The sequence below is a fragment of the Daktulosphaira vitifoliae genome, unplaced genomic scaffold, assembly GCF_025091365.1.
Source record: "Daktulosphaira vitifoliae isolate Bord-2020 unplaced genomic scaffold, ASM2509136v1 Scaffold_2, whole genome shotgun sequence".
NCBI classification, from domain to species: Eukaryota; Metazoa; Arthropoda; class Insecta; order Hemiptera; family Phylloxeridae; genus Daktulosphaira; species Daktulosphaira vitifoliae.
This window is the reverse complement of record NW_026099573.1, coordinates 33,975,111-34,002,143: the sequence shown is the minus strand read 5'-3', so window position 1 is coordinate 34,002,143 and position 27,033 is coordinate 33,975,111. Positions and strand designations below refer to the sequence as shown.

General features: G+C 31.5%; 1 protein-coding gene across 19 annotated transcripts in view; it reads left to right on the top strand.

Moving 5' to 3' along the window:
- The window catches only part of LOC126897735 (uncharacterized), a 133,213-nt gene that overhangs the window by 17,558 nt on the left and 88,622 nt on the right, over positions 1 to 27,033 (top strand). For 7 of the 19 annotated variants that reach the window (XM_050671582.1, XM_050671581.1, XM_050671580.1 and 4 more), the window contains exon 5: positions 22,839 to 23,770. In XM_050671582.1, the coding sequence (XP_050527539.1) occupies positions 22,839 to 23,320 (482 nt within the window). In that variant the 3' untranslated portion in view covers positions 23,321 to 23,770. Of the gene's footprint in view, positions 1 to 6,560; positions 6,660 to 6,727; positions 6,783 to 14,028; positions 14,158 to 20,435; positions 23,783 to 27,033 lie in introns of those variants that run through there. The other 12 variants (XM_050671565.1, XM_050671562.1, XM_050671576.1 and 9 more) reach the window with 7 other exon arrangements.

The following is a 27,033-nucleotide window of genomic DNA, read 5'->3' as shown; positions in this document are numbered from 1 at the left end:
TTTTTAATAAATAAGTATCAGAAAATCTTGGGGGTAAATTAGTTAGTTATTTATATATTTATATAATTTACATTTATCTATTTTTTATTCATGTTTATTATTTAATTATCTTTTGAGGAATCAGCTCAGCTTTGGAATTTAAGATAGTATTATAAGTATTGTTTATGAGTAATTCTAGTAGTAGTCCTATCGACGACAAATCAGTTGATCCTGATTTCAAACCAACCTGTAGTACTAAAGTATCTGTTTCAAAACATCCTTTTCGTAATTTACGTTCAACTTCGTCGTCTAATCCTCCTATAGAAAATTTATTAACTAAAGGCGATGCTCTTCTTGAATCTTCTTCTGAACTTTTAAATACAACTTTTGGTAAACTAGGTGACACCGACAGTTTTTTAGGTCAGTGTAGTCAAACCTTGTTAAAGTTAGAGCAAGTCCAAAATCTAATTTCTGATTTTAATCCAACTGTTCCTATCAAACAGAAATCTATCGTACAGTCTCCAGAATTTCAGTCTTTATTTATCAAACAGAACCTCAATCAACCTCTTCCCCTACCTCGTGAAATGGCCAACAATCAGATTAATCTAGAGGCTGCCCTACGTCTATTACCACAGTCGTTTGATGGTACCAGTTCAGAGAATCTTGAAATATTTTTAGAAAAATGTGAGTTTGCCATAGAGTGCGCAGACTCAACAGCACAGGAAAAGCTTCTTAAAGGTATTCAAGTACGTCTATCCGGCAAAGCTAGACAAGCAATCAAATTCAAAGAAATCCAATCGTGGACTGACTTAAAAAATACTCAAAAATCTACTTTAAAACCACAGAGGACAACTACTCATCTTTACCTAGAGCTATATTGTACCAAACAGGCTCCTAATGAAGATGTTATTTCTTATGCCAATCGTGTAGAATGTCTACAATTTACAAATTTTAGAACAAGAAACAAATGGAAAAAGCACTGAAGCAACTACCGCCCTTGAGCAAAGCCTTAAAGCTCAAACAGTCCAAGTGTTCACCGAAGGTTTAAATAATCTTAAAGACTTTATAAAAGCTCGCAATCCACCAACATTAGAGAAGGCTATTCAAGCCGCCCGTGAAGAAGAGCGTGTCCGAAAATCATGGCACGAATCTAGGAAGTTGACCNCAGAAAATCATGGCACGAATCTAAGAAGTTGACCCCTACAACAGGAGGAAAGTCAAAAGTTATGTGTTTTAATTGTACAAAAACTGGTCAATTAGCAAAATACTGCAGGTCTTCTTCAAATCACACGCATAAACCATCAAATTTTAGTAAGCCTAAATCTAATTTGCAAAGCTATCGTCCTAACTTGGCTCACGTTCAAATGGTTGTGTGTCGTTATTGTAAAAAATCAGGACACACTTTAGAAGTATGCAGAAAACGCCAATGGGTTAACAACAAGAAACAATCACAATCAACACCAGAACCACAGACATCTAATGCGGGAAACGAGACACGACAGGCAACTTTCGGCGGAAAACCTGTCAGCAGTATCAAATTAGCCGATCTCTCCATTTTACCGCAAAATTAGATAACCACCATGTTGTCTACCCAATTCATCAGACAAACTCGGGCACTGCCAGACTTCTACTTGATTCCGGTAGTGACCTAAACCTTATTAAAGTATCATCTCTTAAAAGTAATGTGATTTTTTATGATCACATAATATATCATTTGAAGGGCATAACTGACCAACTAGTTATGACATTAGGAATGACTACCTTAACTATACAACTAAATAACCAATTCCTTCAAGCAGAGTTCCATTTAATTCATCCTGACTTTCCCATACCTCATGACGGTATCCTAGGAAAACCTTTCATAGTAGGACATCAGACTCTCATAAATTATGGAACCAATGAATTAATCATTCCTAATTCAGCCGGTATTGTTATCTCTCCTATTTCATCGATCAGAAACTCTTATTACCATACCAGCTTCAACTATTAAAGAAGGCACCATGCTCTTAATTCATTATCAGTCAATTAACGAAACCCTCGTAAGTAGAAATGTCGTAACTCAGGTTCAAGGCAATCGCGTATTACTTTCTATTTTAAATCCATCAGAACAACCCGAACATCTTCAGATACCAAATCTCGAAAGTCTTAATTACGAAGAATATCTAGAAGTATCTATAAATATTACGCAGTCACAATCCCAAAGTAACTTCGATGGAAGCAGAATTAGTCGACTTAATCAAGCTCTTCGTACTGATCATCTGAACAATGAAGAACGAAATTCATTGGAAAGCATTTGCAGTCAGTTCTCCGACGTATTCCATTTAGAAGGGGATCCAATTACGCATACTACAGCGGTATATCACGNTAATTACGCATACTGCAGCGGTATATCATAAAATTAAAACACCTGATAATGTCCAGCCGATAATGGACAAGCCCTATCGACTCCCTTACTAACACAAGAATGAGATTAATGAACAAATAGCACAACTCGAGAAAGAGGGAGTTATAGCTGCTAGTGAATCTCCTTGGAATGCGCCATTATTAGTAGTACCAAAAAAACCAGACATATATGGAAATATCAAATATCGCGTCTGCGTTGATTTTCGAANAAACATCAAATATCGCGTTTGCGTTGATTTTCGAAAAATCAATCAGGTCTCTCAAGGAGATGCCTATCCTCTTCCTAACATCACTGATATCCTAGACCAGCTTGGTAAATCTCGCTATTACAGTACTCTTGATCTAGCAAATGGTTATTATCAAATCCCTATGTTACCCGAACACCGTGAAAAAACCGCTTTTTCGACTGACAAAGGTCATTTTGAATTTATTCGTATGCCTTTTGGTTTGAAAGGTGCACCAAGCACATTCCAACGCCTGATGAACAAAGTTTTAATTGGCATAAATGGAGTAAAAGCTTTCGTTTACTTAGATGATATAATCATATATGCTAAAAANTGAGTAAAAGCTTTCGTTTACTTAAATGATATAATCATATATGCTAAAAATTTAGACGGTCATTCTCAAAAAATCACAGAAATCTTTGATAGACTTAAACAATACAGGGTTATTTTTTTATCATAACCCACTCAATTACTTACAGAATAATAATAATTTAACAAATTTTTTTTTATTACTATCTTTAGTTACACATTATTCTTGAATTATTAACTATGTAATACTTTTTAAGTTCATCCCATATGCCTGGTAAGGGTGTCAACTTTGTTTTTTTAAATGGTAACACGTATTTTTAATTTAATAAAATGTTTGAGTTTTTAATTCAATAGTAAATGGCATTTGAAATTTTAATATAACTTAATTCGTTTATCAGATATAATCATTTAAAGTTTCAAATTTTTGAGTTAATATATAGGTATAATACACAAGGGATTATAAATACAGGTAGCTAATTGATTTTTTATGACATCGATATTAGCAGGTACACAGCATTGTTATTATCAATGATAGTAAGGTACATTGTTGTGAGTTTATAAATACACTAACTGACAATACAAAAAGTATATCTATTGGTAGTCATAATTGATAATAAACAATCCGTGACTGTGATAGCAATATCATAAAAAAATGTATGACAATTTTAAGAAAAAAAATTGAAAAAATTTCGAAAATTAGCGATTTTTAAATTTGTAATTTTTTTGGAGGTTTCCCCTATTTACGGGGAACGAGGGAAACTTTTTCAATTTTTGAGGGTAATATCTTCGACTAGATACCATTTGTGTTCTTTAGACGTATTGTTCATCAAAAGCGAGAGCTGAGATCGAGCGTTAACAGATACAAAAAAAAAAACACATCATAGTAAAATTAATACCTTCTCAACTTCTAAATACTTAATATATGCTCGTGAAAATGGTTGCTCATGGGATGAAGAAACGACTACAGTTGCTGCGGATGGCGGACATTTTAAATGCTTACAATACGCTCATGAAAAAGGATGTCCGTGGGATGTGGGAACAACAAGAGTAGCTTCAAAATATGGTAATTTAGAAATCTTAAAATACGTTCATGAAAATGGTTGTGAATGGAATTAAAAAACCACAAAAGCAGCTGCACGAAATGGCAGTTTAGAATGTTTAAAATACGCTTACGAGAACGAGTGCCGCTGGGATAAACAAACGACTCTAAATGCTGCTTATGGAAGTAATTTCGATTGTTTAAAATACGCTCACGAAAATCGATGCGAATTACATAAATTTATAACGCAATATGCTGCTACTAAGGGTGATTTAAAAATGTTAAAATTTGCTAACGAAAATGGATGTGATTCGGCTAAATTGACATTAGTTTAAGCTGCTGAGTACGGTAATTTAGATTGCTTAATATATGTTCACCAAAATGGATGTCCGTGGAATGAAAAGACTATTGGTGCTGTTATATTTAACGGTAATCTAGAAATAATAAATAATAATATAATAAAATAATAATAATACGCTCAAAAAACAATTGCGAATGGGATAAAAAAACGAGGGCTTTTGTTCAAAAGGGACATTTAGAATGTTGAATATACATCCATGAACATGGTTGCGAATGGGATAAAGGAATATTAGTTGCAGCGGCCACGTTTAGATTATTTAATATATGCCTATGAGTATGGATGTGATTGGATCGAAGGTACGATGAGCGGTGCTGCTTCAAATGGACATTTAGATTGATTAATGTACGCTTATAATAATGATTATCAACCCAACAGTCATTAATGATTTAAAAAAATTTTTTAGTACTTTCTTTTAGGACATATTAAATCCAAGGGCGTCATTTGGACGTAAGATGTTGATATTAATATTGATGTTCAAAACAGTTTTAGCTTGGATGTCAATCTGAGAAGGTATTAATTTTAACATGATGTGTTTATTTATTTAATTTTTTTTTGTGTTTGTCATTACTTTTTCTCAGCTTCCTTCAACATTCATTACTATAACTGTTCTTACAGCTTCCGATTCTTCTCTCCTCTTAACAAGACCAAACCATTTAAGTCTATTTTCTCTCATCTTGACTCTACACCTATATTCCCTCTTATATGCTCGTTCCTTATTCTATCTATTTTAGTCACCCCACTCATCCATCTAAGCATTCTCATCTCCGCTTCTCATTCTCATTATCTGCTCTACATTTTTATCAAATGCCCAACACTTTGACCCATACATCATAGCTGATAGGCCAAATTACAGTCTAGTAGAATTTACCTTTCAGCCTCATTGGAATTATTTTATCGCATAAGAAACCAGACGCTACTCTTCACTTGAGCCATCTACATTTTCCTGTGTCTACATCCTCGTAAATACCACCGCTCTTTTTCACAACAGATCCTAAATACTTTCCACCTCTCCTATCACGCCCTTGCCTTTTGTCACTGACCTGCTTATTTCCCCTAACTCGTGTTTTCCTTTGTCAAACTCGTACTCTATATACTCTGTCTAACTTCTACTTAAATAAGAATAATTTATTTAAGTAGTTATATATATATTTATATGGCCTGATTAAATTTCAAAATGGCCTACTTGAAATCTCGCACTCCAAAAAAAAAAAAAAAAAATGACATGACGCCCCTGACCAAATCATTAGGATATTAATGTTTTAATACATTTATTATAGTCGTATAGTAATTTATATAATCAAAAATTTTAAAAATGACTGAAATATAAACAAATTAGTATTTATGAGGCATACAAATTGGCAAACCTAAAATGTTCCGAAATACAATTGGACTCCTACCAAGAAATTGCTGAAAATGCATAAACTTCAGTATCAAATAATAAATAAGAAAAACAATTAAATAATATTTGTATTCATAAAGAAATTTGTTCAAATACTTTTTGTTTTATGTGTATGATCTCTCACAGAGGATTAATCTTTTAAAAAAGAAGTTTGTAAAAAAGAAGTTAAATTTCACTTTGTACCGAGATGGAAAACTCACACGATAAAAATGTACTGCACAAGAGGAAAATGTAAGTTTTTGTATTTATTATTTTTTAGGACATAATAAATAAAATATAAGCCAACAGAAGGCTGTAAATTTAAGATTAATTACTAATAAACATTAATAAAAGTAAATTTTTAAAATAATGTTATAGTAAAAATAATTTTTCTTGAACCTATCTCATTAATTCTATCTAATAAATATAGTTCATAAAATAATATCAGAAAAATTAAAGTTGTACAAACATAAAAGCAATAAAACAAATTATACACATTTTCTGTTACCAAAATATGTATAAATAAAAACTGAACATGCTTCTTAAGAGTGATTTTAAAGATTTCTACAACATTAAATTAGGGCAGAACTTTAATTTTAATCGTACAAGATGCATTTAATTATAAAACCCTGTATGTATACATTCACACACATGTATACTTGTATTTGTATTAATAATTTGTCATATTTTACAATATTAAGTATATGTTAACGCCAATTCCAATTTGGCTAGCTTTTTCTATATGAAAATGAATGAGCTTGACTATAAATAATTAAGTAAATAATAAAGTATATTTACATTATTATTTACTTAAAATAATATTTTTAAACTAAAAAATATAAAAAAATAATTAATTTTGACGTTGATTTTTTATATATGTTTAACTATTCAATGAGTAAATTGTCAATAGTTATTCAGAATGTAACGCTTCTAACACAAGATAAAAAAAGACGAATAAAAATGAAGGTGAGTTTATAAGTATTAAACTTTATATGAATTACTCGATAAAATTTACAAGGTCATTTTTTTTTTAGCATTGGCAATTAATACATTTTTTGATGATAAATACCTGTTTGATATTTAATGAAGGTAAATTCGAATTAACATTACTTATACATATTAAGTTAATCAAATATATTTCTAAATTGTTATAGAATATATGAAATATATTCTAATATAATTTTATTAAGTTAACACTTAATAAGAATGTTACAATGATTTGGAAACTTCCATACATTTAGAAAAATAATTTCAAATAAACGTACACGTGACAATAATGACATAAATTATTGTAATATTTATCAAATTACCAAGGTAGGTAGCATTACCCCTTTCTTCCCTTGTCAAAGAGATGTTTTCTTAATTTTTTTTCGTTTAACTCTTTACTATAAGGACTTATCAAAAATGTTTATAATAAATTGTAAAATTTTTTTTTGATATTGGACATGGAATAATAATAAAAGCAGGAATCTCTAAAAATCTAAATTATACACGTCACAAAATTTTAATATAAAAAATTTTTTATGCATTATTTTTTGTAATTTTTGATCATTTAAAAAGTATTTTTGTTCATTTTTTGGTAATGAAATAAATTTTCGACACTATTAGCTATAATTTAATTTTTTCGTGGTTTCACAAAGATGACTGATGAACGTATTATTGTGGTGGGTATTCAATGCTAGGAATTTGCTGGACTTTACACCATGACTATGACGCGTGAGTGTAACGGTTCGGTGTACAGTAACGCGGTGGCTGAGAAGGAGCAGAACGACTGTGAGGTGTCACGCGGGTGACAACATTGTGGTCGTGTCAATTTAAAAGACGCAGTATTTCCGGAACATTTTCAAAATTTAATTATAAAAAGTTGTCTGGTGAAGTTATTCATTATTCTAACATGTAAAGGAAGATTTTTAATGTGATTTTTAGTAGGGGTAGAGTAGAATAATATCTAGCTGTTTCTTGTATAGATTTAGTTAGGAGATTTATATACAGCTTCATCTTTCTCGTCAACTATTTTTAAAATAAGTTTAAGATTGGTTTGGTTTTCAAGAGTAAATCTGAATTTTTCCCAGTCCATTTAGTCTTGGATAAGGCTGGGTTATTTTGGTTTATTTTCATTATTTATTATTTATCAGTATCATTTGTTAGTAAGACAGATGAGTGTCTAGATTAAGGAACAGGGATAAAGTATACGCGAGTACTTAAGTTACTCCTGCAATAAAATAAATATTACAGTTAAAATTAATCAGGAAATTTAATTTAATTGTTAAAAAACCCAGCACAGTGAGGTGGCGGCACAGTAGAGACGTGGCATAGTTGGGTCCAGTATAGATGTTATCTGACAGTGTTTAAAATCACTATCATAAAAAATCTGTAGATAGTGTTTAATTTTGTAGTAATACAAAAATAAGCAAAAACTGGGTGATGTCAGGTGTATTTATTAACCAATGTTGGATATTTGGGGATTTGGTCAATTCAGGAGCAACGAGGTTCTATCGGAAATATAGAGTCCGAGGGTTTAGAACAATAAAGACAAGTAGATATAAAAAGAAATTATTAAAGTTTCTCTATAGATATATTACAAATGACCTAACTGGTAAGTACCTGAAATAATACACTGAGGCAACGAAGAGGTGGTGGCCATCTCACGAATACCCAGTCGAAGTGTTTATATTTACAGTAGAAATCACATTAGGTACAAAGGCAGAACTAAGCCTTTTTATATTATTAATTATTTGTTTGTATTCTAGTAATATAAAATACAGATTAAACATTTTTCATTGATAAATGTAAGATGCGTAATGAAGAGCATTGTGCATATTACGACAATTTAAAAAAATTAATGGATTATTCCAAAGGCTACATGATCTCTTATTTCATTATTAATATTCTGATTACAAGTTTTATGATTTTTAAGTGTAATATATAAATAAATAAATATATATATATATAAGAATAAATTGGACCATTTCCTTTTATATAGAGGGTTCAAAACTAAAAAAATTCATATAGAAAGTAGAACTTTTTCAACTTAATTTTTGAAAGTGTTCCGGAAATACTGACACTTTTATTAATATATATATATATATATCTTAAATTAAGGCTTATGTAATATACTATATTAAGAAAAAAAAAATTTCGGACTCTATTAGCTTTAATTTAAGATATATATAAAAGTGTCACAGTTTCCGGAACACTTTCAAAAGTTAATTTTTTTTTAAAAAGGTAATTTATAATAAGATAAAATGAAATAAAACAATTAATAAAATAAAGCTCATTGTATAAATATAATTATAAAAAAGAAAAACGATACCCGATCTCGGAAGGGACCCATCCGATGGTCTGAATGCTTTGCCGTTCACTGTTGACGGCTCTACTCCATCATTGAAAAAAATAGTGACAAGAAAATAACAAACAAGTGCCCTCTAGCATAGTAAATTACATATAAAGAGCCAACACCGATCTAACGGCAATTTAAAATTGATAACGGCCAGTATTTTTAACCTGTGTGGTACCGGGTTAGAATAGGACCACAGGCTGTTCACCCAGTCGTAAAAGGCGATTAATAGGAACACCGAAAGTCTCCCGGGATAAGGAGATACCTCTCCTATGAAACCCTTGAAAATATGTTTCTGGAATGTTAGAACAATGGCACAAGCAGGCAAAATAGATAATGCTATAAAGGAAATTAAGAGGATAAAGATAGAAATTATGGGTATAAGTGAGATGAAATGGCCTGGATTAGGGAATATAGAATATTTTATTCAGGCTTAACAGAAGGAAGATTTGAACGAGGAGTTGGGGCTATAACATCGAAGAATGTGGTTCGAAGTGTAACGAACTTTATACCAGCATCAGATAGAGTATTACTTCTGCAGGTACAATCAAACCAGGTCAATATGAATATTATACTAATATATGCCCCAACAGCAGACAAAAGTGAGGAAGAAGTAGAGGTACTTTATAAAAATATCCAAGAGGTTTTTTGTCGTCTTCCTTAAAGTAATCTTAATATTATAATAGGTGATTTCAATTTCAAACTAGGGAAAGGAATGAAGACAGCTTTAGTCGGTCCACATGGACTTAGAGAAATAAATGAAAGGGGTGATTGGCTAAAAATGTTTGCGGAAGAAAATGAACTTGTAGTGCTTAATACATTTTTTCGGGTTCCACCAAGGAGACTTTACACATAAATCGCCAACAGATAAACCAGAACAAATTATCCACAACCAAATAGATTTTATGATGGTGAATAGAAGATTCAGAAATAGCATCACTTCAGTGAAAACTTATCCAGGTGCGGACATTATGTCTGATCACACACCTTTAGTGGGTATAATAAAATTAAGACTCAAAAAGATAAAAAGGAAGACGAAGACATTTTTCAACATGACAACTTTAAAAGATCCATCAGTAAAACGGAAGGTGGAAATAAAAATTAATGAACAAATCAATCAATTAAAACAGGATAACAGTTGTCTAAAAGACGATACTCAGTTTGGAGAAATGGTTCAGAACAAAAACAAAGAATTTTTAAAATCAAGTACAGAAAAAAAGAAGCCTAGGATGACAGATGAAATTTTGGACCTAATGGAAGAAAGAAGAAAACATAAACAAAATAATTCGGAATATATTAGATTTAATATACTCATAAGAAGAAAAATTAGAGAATCTAAGGAAAAAGAAGCTATGGAGAGATGTGTGGAGATAGAGATATTTCAAACAGGTATGATAGTTTTAATGTTCACAGAAAAATTAAAGAGGTTACAGGAACATTCAAAAAACAAAATCAGAAAAAACTTATTGGTGATTATGGTATGATTATTATCAAACAACAAGAAATTAAAGATAAGTGGAAAGATTACTTGGAAAAGTTGTTCTATGATCAAAGACCCAGTGTATGTTATTTTTAGAACCAGATAATAACAGGATCAATGATATTGACCACTGAAGTTGAGACAGCAATTAAAAATATGAAAAATCGAAAAGCCGCGGGACTTGACAATGTGGAAGCCGAATTCTTGTAACTGATGAATGAAGAAGGAATAAAATGGATGACAAAAATTTTCAATAACATCTATGATACAGAATATATACCTAAAGAATAGCTAAAATCAGAGTTCATTCCATTACCCAAAAAGATAGGAGTAAAGAAATGTGAGGAATCCACAAAAGAATATTAAAAAAGTACGAAGAATAAATTTCGCCAAATCAATTTGGCTTTATTAAATCAAAGGGCACAAGAGAAGCTTTATTCAGAGTGCAAGTTTTGATACAAAGATGCAGAGACGTAAATTGTGACGTTTATGCATGTCTGATTGATAATGAGAAAGCTTTTGATAGAGTCAAACATGACAAAATGATGAATATACTTAAAGAAATTGGTCTGGATAGCAAAGATTTAAGAATAATAGGTAACTTATATTGGAATCAGACAGTTTGCTTGAGACTAGATGGAGATACAACCGAGGATGTAAAAATATTACGAGGTATTAGACAAGGGTGTATCCTTAATTTTCAACCTCTATTCTGAGAAAATATTCAATGAGGCTTTAGACGGGATGGAGGAAGGCATACAACTAAATGGAGCCAAAATCAACAACATTAGGTATGCGGATGATACCATAATTCTAGCCGACAATAATGTTGGACTGCAAACCTTAATGGACCATATAGCACAGCACAGTCATCAGTTTGGATTCAATATAAATTCACACAAAATAAAACAAATGGTCATTAGCAAGAACACTATAACTGGAGCTCACCTGTATGTTAATCCAACCAGAATAGAAAGAGTGGAACAATATTGCTACACCATGATAAATGAAAAATGGGACCACATTCAAGAAATTAAGTGTCGTATAGATAAAGAGAGAACAACATTCAATAAAATGAGCGCTTTCTTCAGAAGTCATAACTTCTTTATTAAAACAAAAATGAGACATATAAGATGTTACGTGTTCTGTATTCTAATCTATGGTATGGAATCCTGGACACTAAATGATACCATTACAAAAAAGATAGAAGCATTTGAGTTATAGCTATTAAGAATATTGAAAATACCATGGACTACCCGAATTTCAAATGACGAAGTTCTTAGGAGAATGAAATAGAACACTGAGCTAGTAAACACCATAAAGATAAGAAAGCTCCAATACCTAGGTCACATAATGAGGAATGAAAGTAGGAATACAATACTTCAAGAGAAAATATATGGAAAAGAGAGCCTGGCAAAAGAAGAAAATCATGGCTTCATAATCTAAGGAAATGGTATAAAGAGAGCTCTTCAGAGTTGTATTGCGTCGCAACCGACAGAGAGAGCATTGCTGGAATGGTTGCCAACATTCGAAATCGGATAGGCACCTAAAGAAGAAGAAGTCTTTTTAAGAGGAATAAATACCGATAACCAATTCGATTTTAAGTATAATTAATCTCTTTTATTTTTATTTTATTTTTATAATTTCACGGGCAGAAGCCCTTTTTACAAATAATACAAGTACATAAATTAGTTAATCGTAACATAGACAAAGATCTATAATAAAAATATGTAAATTAATTATTAAACACAAAGATAAAAATACAGAATAAAATGAAATTAATTATTAAATATAAAGATGTAAATACAAAATTAAAATGAAAAATTAGGGTAGACATTGGTATTAGACATAAGACGCCTAAGTGGCTCATTTTTTGCATAATTAGTTAGGTAGTGGAAGACAACAAATGGAGCATTATTCCTTGTTGTTCGTTGAGGTACTCTGAAACATATTAGGGACAATAGACTGGTCAAATCAATATTGCCATTCAATAAACCAATTAAGAAATTAATTCCAGTATTGCGTCTACGCTAAGCTAATGAGGATAGGCTAAGTAAATTCAAGACAGGGGCATAATGGTGATTAGGACAGATTATGTTGAGTGAGTAGTTGACAAAGCGTAGGAACTTTCACTGAACTCGCTCAGGCTGTAGCGAGCTGAAGTCAGTATAAGGATCCCACACTACACTACCATATTCTAGAATAGGTCTGACTATAGAACAGAATAGTACTTTTAAGTTAAAGCCCTTGCTTGAATTCTTTGACTAAAGGCATAATAAAACTAACGCTTTAAATGCTTTACAGCAAAAATAATCAATATGAAGCATGTGATCAAGATTATAACTTAACTTAAAGCCTAGATTCGTAATATAGTTTAACTCACGCGATATATTTACTTCAGTAATACTAAAGTTAAACTCAATAGGATATTTTGTTCTATGATACGTTAGGACCTTACATTTGGTTAAATTAAGTGACAATCCCATTGAGTTTGACCATTCAAAAAATCTATTAAGGTCATCTTGTAATTTCAAACAGTCATCAATCGAGCTTACATGCATAAATAGTTTGATGTCGTCGGAAAAACAAAGAAAATGACAATGGTGTAAAACTTTATGCACACAGTTTATGAATAGGAAAATAGAATAGGGGACAAGTGACCTCCCTGGGGGACACCAGAAGACGATAAAAATACATTAGATTTAACGCCGAATACTTATACCCATTGGTATCGGTCACAAATATAAGAACTAATCCCAGATAGTAGTGGTTCACCAAAACCATATTGTGTAAGAACAGTAATAAGGGTCGTATGATCCACAGAGTCAAATGCTTTACTGAAATCATTGTATATAACATCTAATTGTAATTGGTTTTGGAAAGCATTAAAAATATAGTTGGTGAATACAACATTACAGGTGGAAGATGAGTGACCCGGGCGAAAGCCATTCTGTTCTTCCATTAAAATGTTATTAACAGGTATTTGAATTCCATTAAGTCCTTTTGTTGCCCTATAAGCGGTCCGCGTTAAAAATAATGAGTTGTTGACATTGCTGTGTCAAAAAAAGGGTTATTCGCGCATTCTCTTGTGTGACAAATTAAATAAATAGACGTAACAAAAAAATTATAAACGGTCCGTCTTCGAATTTGTGACGTTACAACAATTTTGACAGATTTTTCCATTTGGAGTAGAGCATTAGCCATTAAACATAATTCGAGAACGGAGTAAAATACGTACTGTCGTATTCCTCAATAGCATTACAAATTAGTCCTAAGAGACTTAATTATTAACCTTTTCTCATATAACATAAATAAGGGGTATATCCACGACTGTCAGCTGTAACCTAAAAGAGTAATAAGACTAAGGGTACTCAAATAATACCAGCATAATTTACTTGTTAGATTTCTATCAAGGATGTGTCGTTTAGAAACCCAGCTATGTTTTAAAGAGAAACTCCTTATGCCTTTACCTTAGTAATAATATAGGTTCAATAATAACACAAATGTATTTATTAAAGATATAATAAAACAATATGAAAACGTGCAAACAAGGATACACTTAAAGTACAATAAATTAATATAAAAAAGAAAACACTTATTGCCAAAAACGTACAGCATGAAAGGAGATTACCCACGATACTCTCAAGGTACTCTTTTCCACAATTCATTCCATTTAGTCTTATATTCTAATACTTTTTTTTTTTAACTAATACAAAGTTAATACTAAAATAATTTTCAAAAATATTTATAAATATTTACTTCCTGTTCTAGTTACAATACAATTAGGATTAGGAAATTACAATTAAACCAAATATTACAAAAATGGTTTAAATCCAGCTTTAAAGATAATAATAATATTAACTGTATTACAGTTCACACTATTGAACTGTTCGTACAGAACTAAACTGATTTTTATATGAAAATATGGCATTTTATAGTCAAAGGGAGGGTATTACAGCGATTCGTAGCCTGATCTTGGAAGCTGTGACTTTCTATTATAATTGGTTAATTATAATGGGAGCACTGCGCATAGAAATTACTTAAAAATCTATGTAATAAGTAGATTTTATCTCATAATTAGCTGGTTATTTTGTATTTTAAATAAGAAAACCCTATTTTGGTAATCTTGTATATTCATAATATGTAACATACATGTATATACGATAACATCATATTATATGTAATTATTAAAAAAAATTATGTTATTTAAATATAATATAAGGTTTAGAAAATTCTAATTTTAACAAGAGCATAATTTTGAGAAATATTTTTGTATTTAAATAAAGGATTTTTCAAAAATTACTCAACTAGATTACAGTCCAATTCCTTTAATGCATACACAAACGAAATCGGTTGAGTGAGAGCTGACAATATTGCTTAATGATCTTTTGACGTATGGTTTAGCGAATTTAGTTCATTAAGTGTCCCTCTCCTACGAGACAGCGTACCAATCATTGAGAAAAAAAAACTCGGCAAATTAAAATAAAAGAAACCCACTACGTGGCAAATAGCTTCTCAGTATTATTTCTAGCTAAAACATGTATAAAACCTTTTTAAATATATTTTTTGAATAAGTTATAATAATTTATGAAATAAAACTTTATTACAATACAAAATGTCTTCGAAAATAATCACAAAAAATAAAAAAATGTATATCACAAATATTAGTTATAATACCTAATGTAATACAATATATTAATATTATCAATAAAACATTTTAAATTTAGTTGATATTTCGTCAAAAAATATTTTAATTCATATTTAATGTGTTTAGCTGTTAAGTATTGTGCATATTTATTTTAAAATGCATAAAAATTTAATCTTTAGCTGTAGTACGATATACAGAATGATTTTAATTAAATATGCTAAATACCTATTTTTTCAGAAATAACGACATTTCCATAAAAATGTTCAGTTTAAAATTTGATCTTACATTAAAAACCATATAAAATAACAAGTTTAATAAAAAAAATATTTCTAATAGACTTTTTTCAAAAATCTGTAAAACTTATGTCTTTAACGTTTGGAGTACGATGTTCAAACACCCGTGCGGGTGGATTTTTTTCTTAATTATTTTTGAGTTGGAAAAAATTCAAGTTCAAAGTTCGTTTAATTTTTATGTAATTAAAATTTTTTTCTATTTTTTTCAAACTTACAAGTTGAGCTAAGAGTTATGGCAATAATATAATTAAGTTTAATTTTTTAAATTATTATTTTTAAAACACAATAATTTAATAGAAAAAACTATTCACTTACAATATAATTCACTAATCACCCTTAAGGCTTTTAACTAAACTATATTCTCAAGACTCTTATGGTCATGAAGTGCTCAGCCTTATGCTAGCAATAGGATAAATATTTTATGAAATTCTGTTCAATAAATACAACCAAAATAAGTCACTCAATAAACAAAATTAAATTAATACACAAACAACTACTTACAAAACTTTAGAAGGGCAGTTGCTTCTAACGCAAAAATAAAACATAAACTATAATATGATACAATGAAACATGACAACAATACACTAATATTCTCAACAAAAAATATAAAAATTATGATATTTTAACTAAAAATTAATTAGGATAGCCATTTTCAGTAGCATAGTCAACGATATAAGTATAATAATTTCCAGTAGCTTCAAAAATGGTACCGCTACTCCATGGACAATTATTTTCATGAGCATATGTTAAGCATAAAATTTCACCATTTGTAGCAGCAAGTCTTGTTGTGTTTCGTTCCATGGACATTGATTTTAATGAGCGTAGTTTAGGCAGTCTAAATGACCATTTGCAGCAGCTCCACTCGTTGTTTCTTCATTCCATTTACATCCATTGTGATAGGCAAAGATTAAACATTTAATATAATTACTCGCAGCAGCTTCTCTTGTTGTGCCTTCGTCCCAGAGACAACCATTTTCATGAGCATATTTTAGGCAGTCTAAATGCCCATTTGCTGCGGCTCCTCTTATATTACCTTCAACCAAATCACATCCACGTTCACGGGATTATTTTAAGCAATTTAACTTGCTATGCAAAGCTGCTGCAGCAGCTTTAGTTGTACCCTTATCCCAAATACATCCATTTTCGTGGGCATATTTTAAACATTCAATACAACCACTTGCAGCAGCATTACGCAGAGTTCCTTCACCTCATGTATATCCATTTTTATGAATATATTTTATTAACGTCTAAATTACCCTTTACAAATACTTTTTTCATAAAAAATTGATTCCATTTACAGCTATTTTCATAAGCATATTTCAAGCATTTTAAATTACCACTAGAAGCAGCTGCATTTGTTGTGCTTTCATTCCATGGACATTTATTTTCATGTGCATATTTTAAAATATTTAAATGACCTCTTTTGGCAGCTACAGAGGTGTATATTTGTCTCATGGACATCCATTATTATGTGCATATTCTAGGCATTTTAAATGACCATAATATGCGGTTAATTTTGTTGTGTTTTCATCCCATGCACATGCAATTTCATGTAAATATTTAAAAAATTTTAAATTATCATTTATGGTAGCCATATAATATATTTTTTTATCACATTGAAATCCATTATTAAGGACATATTTTAAAATTTCTAGATCGCCTCTTATAATAGCACTTTTCACAATGTTATGTGGATTCCATTTACAGCCATTTTCATAAGCATATTTTAAGCATTCTAAATGCCCATAAGCAGCAGCAGCTCTTGTTGTGACTTCATCCCATTTACAGCCATTTTCAAAAGCATATTTTAATAACTCCAAGTTTCCCTTTTCTGCAGCTTTTCTCGTCGTATCATCTTCAAATTGGTATGTTTGTCCATCATCCGAATTTTATTTTGAATTGCTAATAAAACAGAATTATTAATCAACTTTTGCAGTGTTAATACTTAAAATTTTATCTAATTGAGACAGAGACAAATTAGTTACAATTTTTGATTTTAGATTTATTGATAAATTAAATTGGTCTTAAGGTTATGCGTGAATTATGATTTTTTTTACTGTTGGTTTTATTTTAGTCATGTCTCCTTTTTCGACTAATTATAAATGGCATAAATGAATATATCGCCATTAAAAAAAAACATGATATATTTTCTATAAAAATATAAAGTTGAAGCATTTTGTAATTAAAAAGACCAAAAAATACTTTTAATGTAATATTACTTTAATGAACTGGGTTTTCAATAAATTTAGCAAATGAAAGAAAAATACCTTAAGTTTCTATACAAAAAAAATTATATTGATTTGATAATTTTTCAAAATGTCATGACAGTTTTAATAAAAAATAATTTAAAAAATGTTGAAAATTAACGATTTTTGAATTTGTAATTTTTTTGGTGATTTTCTCCATTTGCAGGGAACGAGGGAAATTATTTCAATTTTTAAAGGTAATGTCTTCAACTAGATGTGATTTGTGATCTTTTGACGTATCGAGAAAAAAATCGGTCCAGTATCAGCTAATAAAAATAGGCAACTTACATAAAAAAAAAATACATCATAGTAAAATTAATACCTTATCAGCTTCAAATCAAAGCTAAAAAATGTAAAAAACATTATATATTATTTTTATGCTATTTTCACATAGTACGAGGACTTTTGTTTTATTGCCGCACAATTATTTATTTTTTAAAGGCAGTGTGGTTCTCATTGTGGGATGGAGATGCGGTGATTGCTTTTGAAGGGACTATAGCTTGTCCTACGTTGTGTACGAGGGGTTATAGTCGAGATTGTTGTACCGCTGAATGGGCGAGGTGAAGTAGAATACTGTCAAAAATCTCGTCATTTACCGAGAGGAACGCAATTGATTTCATTACCGGCGGCGGCGAGTGAGCTGTTCGTTTGTACTACGTTTTAAGTCGTGTGCTGATAGAAATTTTGACTTTGAGCTAGCAGAGCAGGCTAACTTTTCCGTGGATGTTGCTCATTTCCCAAAACTGTCGACCTCTGGAATATCGACAGGATCTGGGAGTTAGATGCGTTAGATGTTCCCTTCAGTTGTCGGACGATCTATAGTGGTTGGGGAGGTGCAAGAGGCGGCACGTACGGATTTATGTTCTATCTACCCATGCATAATAGTCTGTCAACATCGTTCGAGATTACGCATAGATCGTCTAATTTACGCGGACATCGCATTATTACGTTGTCGTAATATTCGTCGCGCAAAAGACTGACTACCCAATCAATTATGTGCTTCTTTGAACATCTAGAGCACAGCATGCGCATCGTTAGCCGTTGTTTATTTATAATATACTCTGTCATTTGCTGATGGTTCTCTTGTTATGTTGTTATGAGTTCCTTTCTCCAGCCTCTATTGAATGATGTTATTGCGGAACGTCATGAGAAACTTCCATGTAAAAAGGCGCCAGGACATGCTGTTTAACTTTATGGGCTTCTTCCAAGTAAATGCCGCGCCCCTTAAAACAGTATCTTGGCTTACACGCACAAATCGTAGTGAATACGGGACTGGGCCAGGAGATTTTGAAGCTGCTCCAAAAACTTCCTCAAATCCTCCTAATATTTTCTTGTAAACTCCGGGGTCGTATAGCGGGAGAAATATTATTTGGTACTGTCGTTACAAGTGTGTGCGAGCGGGTCGATAGGATGGGGGTAAATCGCATGTCGATGACGCAAATGTGTTTGCGCAATACTCCGTATACAAAATAGATAATATTGGACGCACCGTAAACAAGTCGTTCGTATACACTGAGTTCAAACTACCGTTCGGTCGTTCAGCTGCCTGGGACCACTCGTGTAGAGATTCAGCTTCAGAGTCCTCCTGCGCCAAGTTAACTGGTTAATCCACGGGTGTGGGGGTAGTCCGGTACTGCGCAAGGACTACGACTACCCGAGACTCGCATTCTGGCACGAGTGTTTCATATGCGGCTGGCGTTCGGGAAGGATCGCGTTGGATGAGTCTAACCCTTCTACCGCGTAAGCTGTTTTTTAAGACGGCTAGCATATCACTTTTCGTTGTGGGTCCATTCAGCTGCCTGTGAGCACAGCCGCGCAATAATTCCGAAGGTACATTTGATTAGATGTTTTACTGGAAAAGTAAACATTCCTAACTGTATTTCGCTAAAATAAAAAAAATAAAAAATATAAGTGGTTGTTTTCACAAAAATACGCGTATGAAACATCAATAATACTATCAATATAATATCAATAATAACCGACTATAATATTATTGTTATTTATGTGATAGTCTTATTAGTATTGTACTATCACACTGTTTTTTGTACGGGTATGACATTATTACAATAGTAACCGTAACGTTTATGACTGTGAATGTCGCCAATAATAATACAAACTATTTTATGGGACCCGGTAGTTAAATGCTATAGTTTGTGCGCACGAAATAACGCGTATCATTATTACAACTATTAATAAATTAGTTACTGTAGATTCTGATCGTCAACAACCAAACTGATTATTATTTAAATTAAAGAAAATATATTCAGATGATAATTTAGTTTCTATTAACTTGTCGAATAATTTTAGGTGGAATACATATTTTGTATATAGGATGGTAATAACGCACGTTGAATTTCTGGAACGAATTAATGATATGATAAACATAAATACAATTCCATTTTGTAGGAAACACCAGTTAATAGATGCTAGGATAAAAAAATTCTTATTTACTAATATAAACTTTTTTATAATATAATAAGATAAAAACAAGGTTCGTGATTGTACATTAAATGTATAATAACCGATTTGGATTGAATTCGTAGATTTATTGTTAAACTAATACATTCACTAATTTTCCATTAAATCTATTATATAGATATAGATCTCAAGTCATAGATTAAATTTTAAGATAAAAAACAAAAATGATATTAAACTGTCACTCTCATAATTAGATATTGTTTAGTAATTTAAATAAAATTTAAAAAAGCAAAGAATAATTCATTATTGTAATTGTATAGGGATTGTAAAAAAATATACGGAAGACAAAAAAATTTGTCCATTTGAAAAGGGTACGACAAGTAAAGCTGCTTCAATTGGTGACATAGAAACATTAAAACTAGCTTACGAGAGTGGATGTGAATGGGATAAAAATACAACAGAAAAAGCTGCTGCAAGTGGGAATTTAAAGTGTTTAAAATACGTCTATGAAAATGGAGGTAAATGGGATAGTAAAACCACAATGGCTGCTGCTGCTAATGGACACTTAAAATGTTTAAAATATGCTCATAAAAATGGTTGTAAATGGGATAGAGAAACCACTAAGGCTGCTGCATCAAATGGACATATAAAATGTTTACAATACGCACATGAAAACGGATGCAAATGGGACGACGATACGACTAAAAATGCTGCAGAAGACGGACATTTAGACTGTTTAATATATGCTCATGAAAAAGGATGCAAATGGGATGTAGAAACGACTAAAGCCGCAGCGAAAAACGGCCATTTAGACTGCTTAATATACGCTCATAAAAACGGATGTCCGTGGAATGTATCGACAGCAGAAGCAGCAGCAAATTATGGTAATTTAAAAAACTTAAAATACGTTCATGAAAAAGGATGTAGATGGAATTCAGATACCACAATGGCTGCTGCTTTAAATGGGCATTTAGACTGCTTAAAATATGCTCATGAAAATGGTTGTGCGTGGGATTATCGAACGACTAGAGCCGCAGCGAAAGGCGGTAATTTAGACTGCTTAAAATACGCGCATGAGAATGGATGCCCATGGAATGTATGGACAGCAGAAGCAGCTGCAATGTATGGTAATTTAGAAATCTTAAAGTACGTTCATGAAAACGGATGTGAATGGGATCGGAAAACGACAAAGGCCGCTGCCCAATATGGGCATTTAGAATGCTTAAAATATGCTCATAAACATGACTGTAAATGGGACAAAAATACAACAGCTATAGCGGCTCAAAAAGGCAATTTGGAATGTTTAAAATATGCTTACGAAAACGAATGTCCCTGGGATGAAGGAACGACTATGGCTGCTACTTTAGGAGGTAATTTAGATTGTTTAAAATATGCACGTGAAAATGGATGTCAATGGCATAAAGAAGTAACACAAGAAGCTGCATCTAAAGGTTATTTAAATATTTTAAAATATGCTCATGAAAATAAATGCGATTGGGCTGAAGGTACAATGGTTTCAGCGGCCAAGAATGGTAATTTAGATTGCTTAATATATGCTCACCGAAATGGATGCCCGTGGGATGAAAAGACAACTAGTGCTGCTGCTTTTAATGGTAATCTAGAAATATTAAAATACGTCCATGAAAACAGTTGCGAATGGGATCTAGAAACATTATTAGTAGCAGCTACTAAAGGACATTTAGATTGCTTAAAATATGCTTATGAACATGGATGCCGCTATTGGGTCGAAGGTACTACTAAAGGAGCTGCCAAAAACGGACATTTAGACTGTCTCAAATATGCCTATAAAAACGGGTGTAAATGGGACAAAGGCACGACAAAAGGAGCCGCTAAGAGAGGTTATATTGACTGTTTGATATTTGCACATAAAAACGGATGCGAATGGGATGAAGGAACGACTAGAAAGGCTGCAAGAGGCGGCCATTTAGACTGCTTAATTTATGCTCATGAAAATAAATGCCAATGGGACAAGGATACAACTAGTGTTGCTGCTAGACAAGGCCATTTAGACTGCATAATTTATGCTCATAAAAATGGATGCAAATGGGGCAAGAGTACTCTTGATATTGCTGCAGAAAATGGACATTTAGACTGCTTAAAATATGCTCATGAAAATGGATGTAAATGGACTGCATATACAATAAGGTCAATTGTCGCGAATGGGCATTTGGACTGCTTAAAGTATGCTCATGAAAACGGTTGCCAATGGGATGATGAAACGACTAGCTATGCTGCAGCTTATGGGAATTTAGACTGCTTAAAATATGCTCATGAAAACGGATGTGAATGGGCTTATCTAACGACTAAAAGTTGTGCGAAAGACGGTTATTTAGACTGCTTAATATACGCTCATGAAAACGGATGTCCATGGAATGTAAGCACGACAACAGTTGCGGCAAGGTATGGTCATTTTGAATGCTTAAAATACGCTCATGAAAACGGATCTAAATGGGATGGAGCAATAACAGAATTAGCCGTTTCTAAAGGTGATTTAAAAATTTTAAAATATTACTACGAAAATGGACCTCCAATGAATGCAGACTTATATAGGATTGTTGTTTTTATTGGTAATGTAGAAATATTAAAATATGCTCACGAAAACGGTTATAAATGGGATAAAAAAATAACAAGGTTATTTGCTGCATACGGACATTTACAATGTTTAAAATACGCTCATGAAATAGGTTACAAATGGGACGAAGGAACAATAGTTGCGGCAGCCGTGCATGGTAAATTACATTGCCTAAAATTTGCCCGTCAACATGGATACGATTGGGTCGAAGGTACGATGAGAGGGGCTGCTTCGAATGGACATTTAGACTGTCTAAAATATGCCCATAAAAATGGTTGTTTATGGGATGAAGGCACTACGAGGGAAGCCGCCGCAAGCGGTTCCATTGAATGTTTGAAATTTGCTCATGAAAACGGTTGTGAATGGGATGAAGGTACAATAGTTACAGCTGCCGCACATGGTAATTTAGATTGCTTAAAATATGCTCACAAAAACGGGTGTCAGTGGGATGAAGGTACAACAAGACTGGCCGCTGCAAATGGTCAATTTCTTTGTTTGAAATATGCCCACGAAAATAATTGTCCATGGAGTAGATATACCGTTAATGAAGCTTTACGAAACGGTCATATTGATATATTTCAATATGCTGTCAAAAATGGTTGTCACGATTAGTTTTTAATTGTAATTATTATTTTTTTCTTTTACTCATTTGTTTTGGTTATTTACATTATATTTTAAATAAATTAACTTATTAAAATTGTATAATTTTATTGATATCATTTCTGAAATTTCATTTGCTTACAAGTCAAATATGTCATCTTAAAGAGAATGCCCGAAGTTTTACACACACTAACATAATGTTTTCAACTGATTTTTATTGTATGGGATATTTTTATAAGATTTGATAATGGGCTTACGAATCTTTAATAATTTATATTTAATTAACAACACGTGCATGTAAATTCAACAGGCGTATTCAAAATATCTTACTGACATATGATTTTTGTTAAATCATTTCTTATGGTGATATAAATATTTTTTCTATTTAGTATTTAATCACGTTACAAATAATACGTTACTTTGAATAATACATGAAAATAAAAGCTACTTTAATGTAATGTATACTTTTTATATTATTGTACATTTTTCTTTGTAAACTAAAAATTTTTTTGTAAATTTGAAAATGAATTAATAAAAATTTGTCATCTCTACCAAACATCAAGTGATTTTCATCTTTAACTTGATTTAGGTTACAATATGTCAGACGTTTTGGAACATTTTAAATAATCTTAAAAAATATGTTCCTTTATATCTGGTTGTAAGTTAAAATTTTTAAATTAATAAAAAAATATCAAACCTGTTAATTTTGACGGTTGCTTGATGTCGAAATAATTTTGTGATTGTGTCACGTTCTCATAATCGTGAGAATTATTTTAATAAAATACAGACAGCACATCCGCTGCCTGAGACTGGTGAATTAACAAATAATATTTATTGCCAAATCGGCAATAGGCCCATTATTATAAAAACCCGATAGACCTGACCATCGTGGTCAGTCGACTCCAGTGCCTTGTGTTATTCATCAGTCTCAGTACTCGGTTGTCGCTGTCCGGCTTACTGTTTAAAGTAAAGTCTTTGTTTATTCCTTTTCTAACCTATATACTCTTTTCCTCGACATTTCAGAGTACTTGTGTCTTGCACTTCGTCTGCACCTCGTACTCTGTTATCTTTCCTCACCTGGTACGCCTAGTATTTGTGTCTTGCACTTCGTCTGCACCTTATACTCGGCTACCCCGTTCTCTCTCTGAAGTACTTGTGTCTTGCACTTCGTCTGCACCTCGTACTTCATTATCCTCTCCTATACCCAATGTATTTGTGTCTTGCACTTCGTCTGCACCTCGTACTTTGTTATTCTCCTTATCTGGTACGCCCCGTATTTGTGTCTTGCACTTCGTCTGCACCTCATACTTTGGGCTCCCTTTTTGTACACCTGGTATTTGTGTCTTGCACTTCGTCTGCACCTCATACCTAGGTGTTACTCTTATTCTCCCTTCCTATAACAACAGCCTTTCGACACCCACAGCTAACCCGGAGTGTCAGCCGAGCACGGTGACTGCTGTACGACAACACGCACGTGAATACCTAGACAGCAGGCACCACCTCCTCACATTCATCTTCGTACACATAGTTGCGCATTTACCCATTTTAATTCTTTACTGTGTTACGACAATTTTTTAAATATTAATACTTTGGATATTTTTATCTATGGGCATCCATAGATTCTACTAGACTAAATTAGAGTTTTGTTTGTACATAAATTAAGAATATCGGTTCAGTGACTGCTAAGGCATTACAGTGGACCACCCTGAAACTGCCGTTAGGCATTAATTTAAGGAAGACACTTATATTTATTGTATCAAACGACCTATCCTATCTCAAGTGCCTAACTGATTCTTTTAAACTATAATTTCATTAATATTGTACCCATTTAATTATTATCAATTCTGGTCGAGTAATTAAAGTCGGATATATTTATTTAAACTGTACTACGAAGCTGGAAACTTTCAAAAATACTCTTTTTACTTGTCCATTTTTGAAAATGTATTTTTTATAGTTTTACACGGTTAATCTACACGGTTAGGAGGTTATTTCTTAAATTTCGGTTAGGAGGTGAAAATGGCTATCGAATGCTATTTTTGTGTGAAAATTCTCGATTTTATAATTTACATTTTTTACATTGAAGTGCTATAACTTTTTAAAAAATGTATGGATCAATACAATTTTTTCATGAGATGTAGTATATATATATACTTCTTTCATTGGACATACTTTTTTTTTAAATCAGACCATTTCCCTATATATGGGAGGGCTTAAAATATAAAAAATGCATATATAAAGTAGAACTTTTTCAACTTAACTTTTGAAAGTGTTCCGGAAGGTCTGACACTTTTATATATATCTTAAATTAAAGCTTATGTAATATACTTTAATTTGAAAAAAAAAAATTTGACCTCTGGACTTGTCTTCGTGGTGAAAGTTGACATCAAAGTTAATAAAAAATTACGATTTTTGTAAAATAATTTTTTTTTATATTTTTAACTTAATAATGCTCTAACTTTTTCAAAAATGAACATATCAATATAATTTTTTTTTATATAGATGCTTGATGTCTTTACTTATCATTTGGTATATTTTTTTTGTAAATCTGACACTTAACCTGCCCACAGGGGGGGATTTAAAATGACAACTTTTTCACAAAAAATTTACTTTTTCAACATAACTTTTGAAAATGTTCCGGAAGGTCTGACACTTTTATATATATTTTAAATTAAAGCTTATGTAATATACTTTAATTTGTAAAAAAAAAAATTTTACCTTTGGACTAGTCTTCGTGGTGAAAGTTGACATCAAAAATTACGATTTTTGTAAAATAATTTTAGCTTCGATGCGAAGCTGAGAAGGTATTGATTTTACAAAGATGTGTTTTTTTTTGAGTCTATTACCACTTTTTCTCAGCTATCACCGAACAGATTTCTTTCAACGATCACAAATCGTATCTAGTCGAAGACATTACCCTTAAAATTTGAAAAAAATTCCCCCGTTCCCCGTAAATGGGGGAAACCTCCAAAAAAATTACAAATATAAAAATCGATAATTTTCGAAATTTTTTCAATTTTTTTTACTAAAATGTATCGTAACTTTTTCAAAAATGAGCATATCAATATAAATTTTTAGCTTCGATGCGAAGCGGAGAAGGTATTAATTTTACTATGATGTGTTTTTTTTTTTTTTTTTTTTTTTTTTTNATGAACAAATAAACATAATTTTTTTTTATACTAAAACCTTAGATATTTACCTTTCATTTGATATTATTTTTTTGAAGATCTAACACTTAACCTGCTCAGTGGGAGAGATTTAAAATAGCAACTTTTTTTACAAAAACTAACTTTTTCAACTTAATTTTTGAAATGGTTCCGGAAATACTGCGTCCTTGAAACATATATCAAATTAAAGCTTATTTTATGTACTATAAAATGAAAAAAAAAAATGTGTCCCAACACTTTTTCTTCTACTTTTAAACGGCTGCCGTAATTCAAAAAACACTATTTTTGTGTTAAAATTTTCGATTTTAAATTTTCAACTTAAAAATGCTATAACTTTTTGAAAAATGTATATATCAGCACAAATTTTTTTTTCTAAATACATTATAAGTAGATATTTCATTTAACATACTTTTTATTAAAATTGGACAATTTTCCCTTATATAGGGGGCGTTCAAAACTTGAAATATTGTAAAAAACATAGATCTTATTCTACTGAACTTTTAAAAATGTTCCGGAAATATTGCGCCTTTAAACATATATCAAATTAAAAGATATGTTATA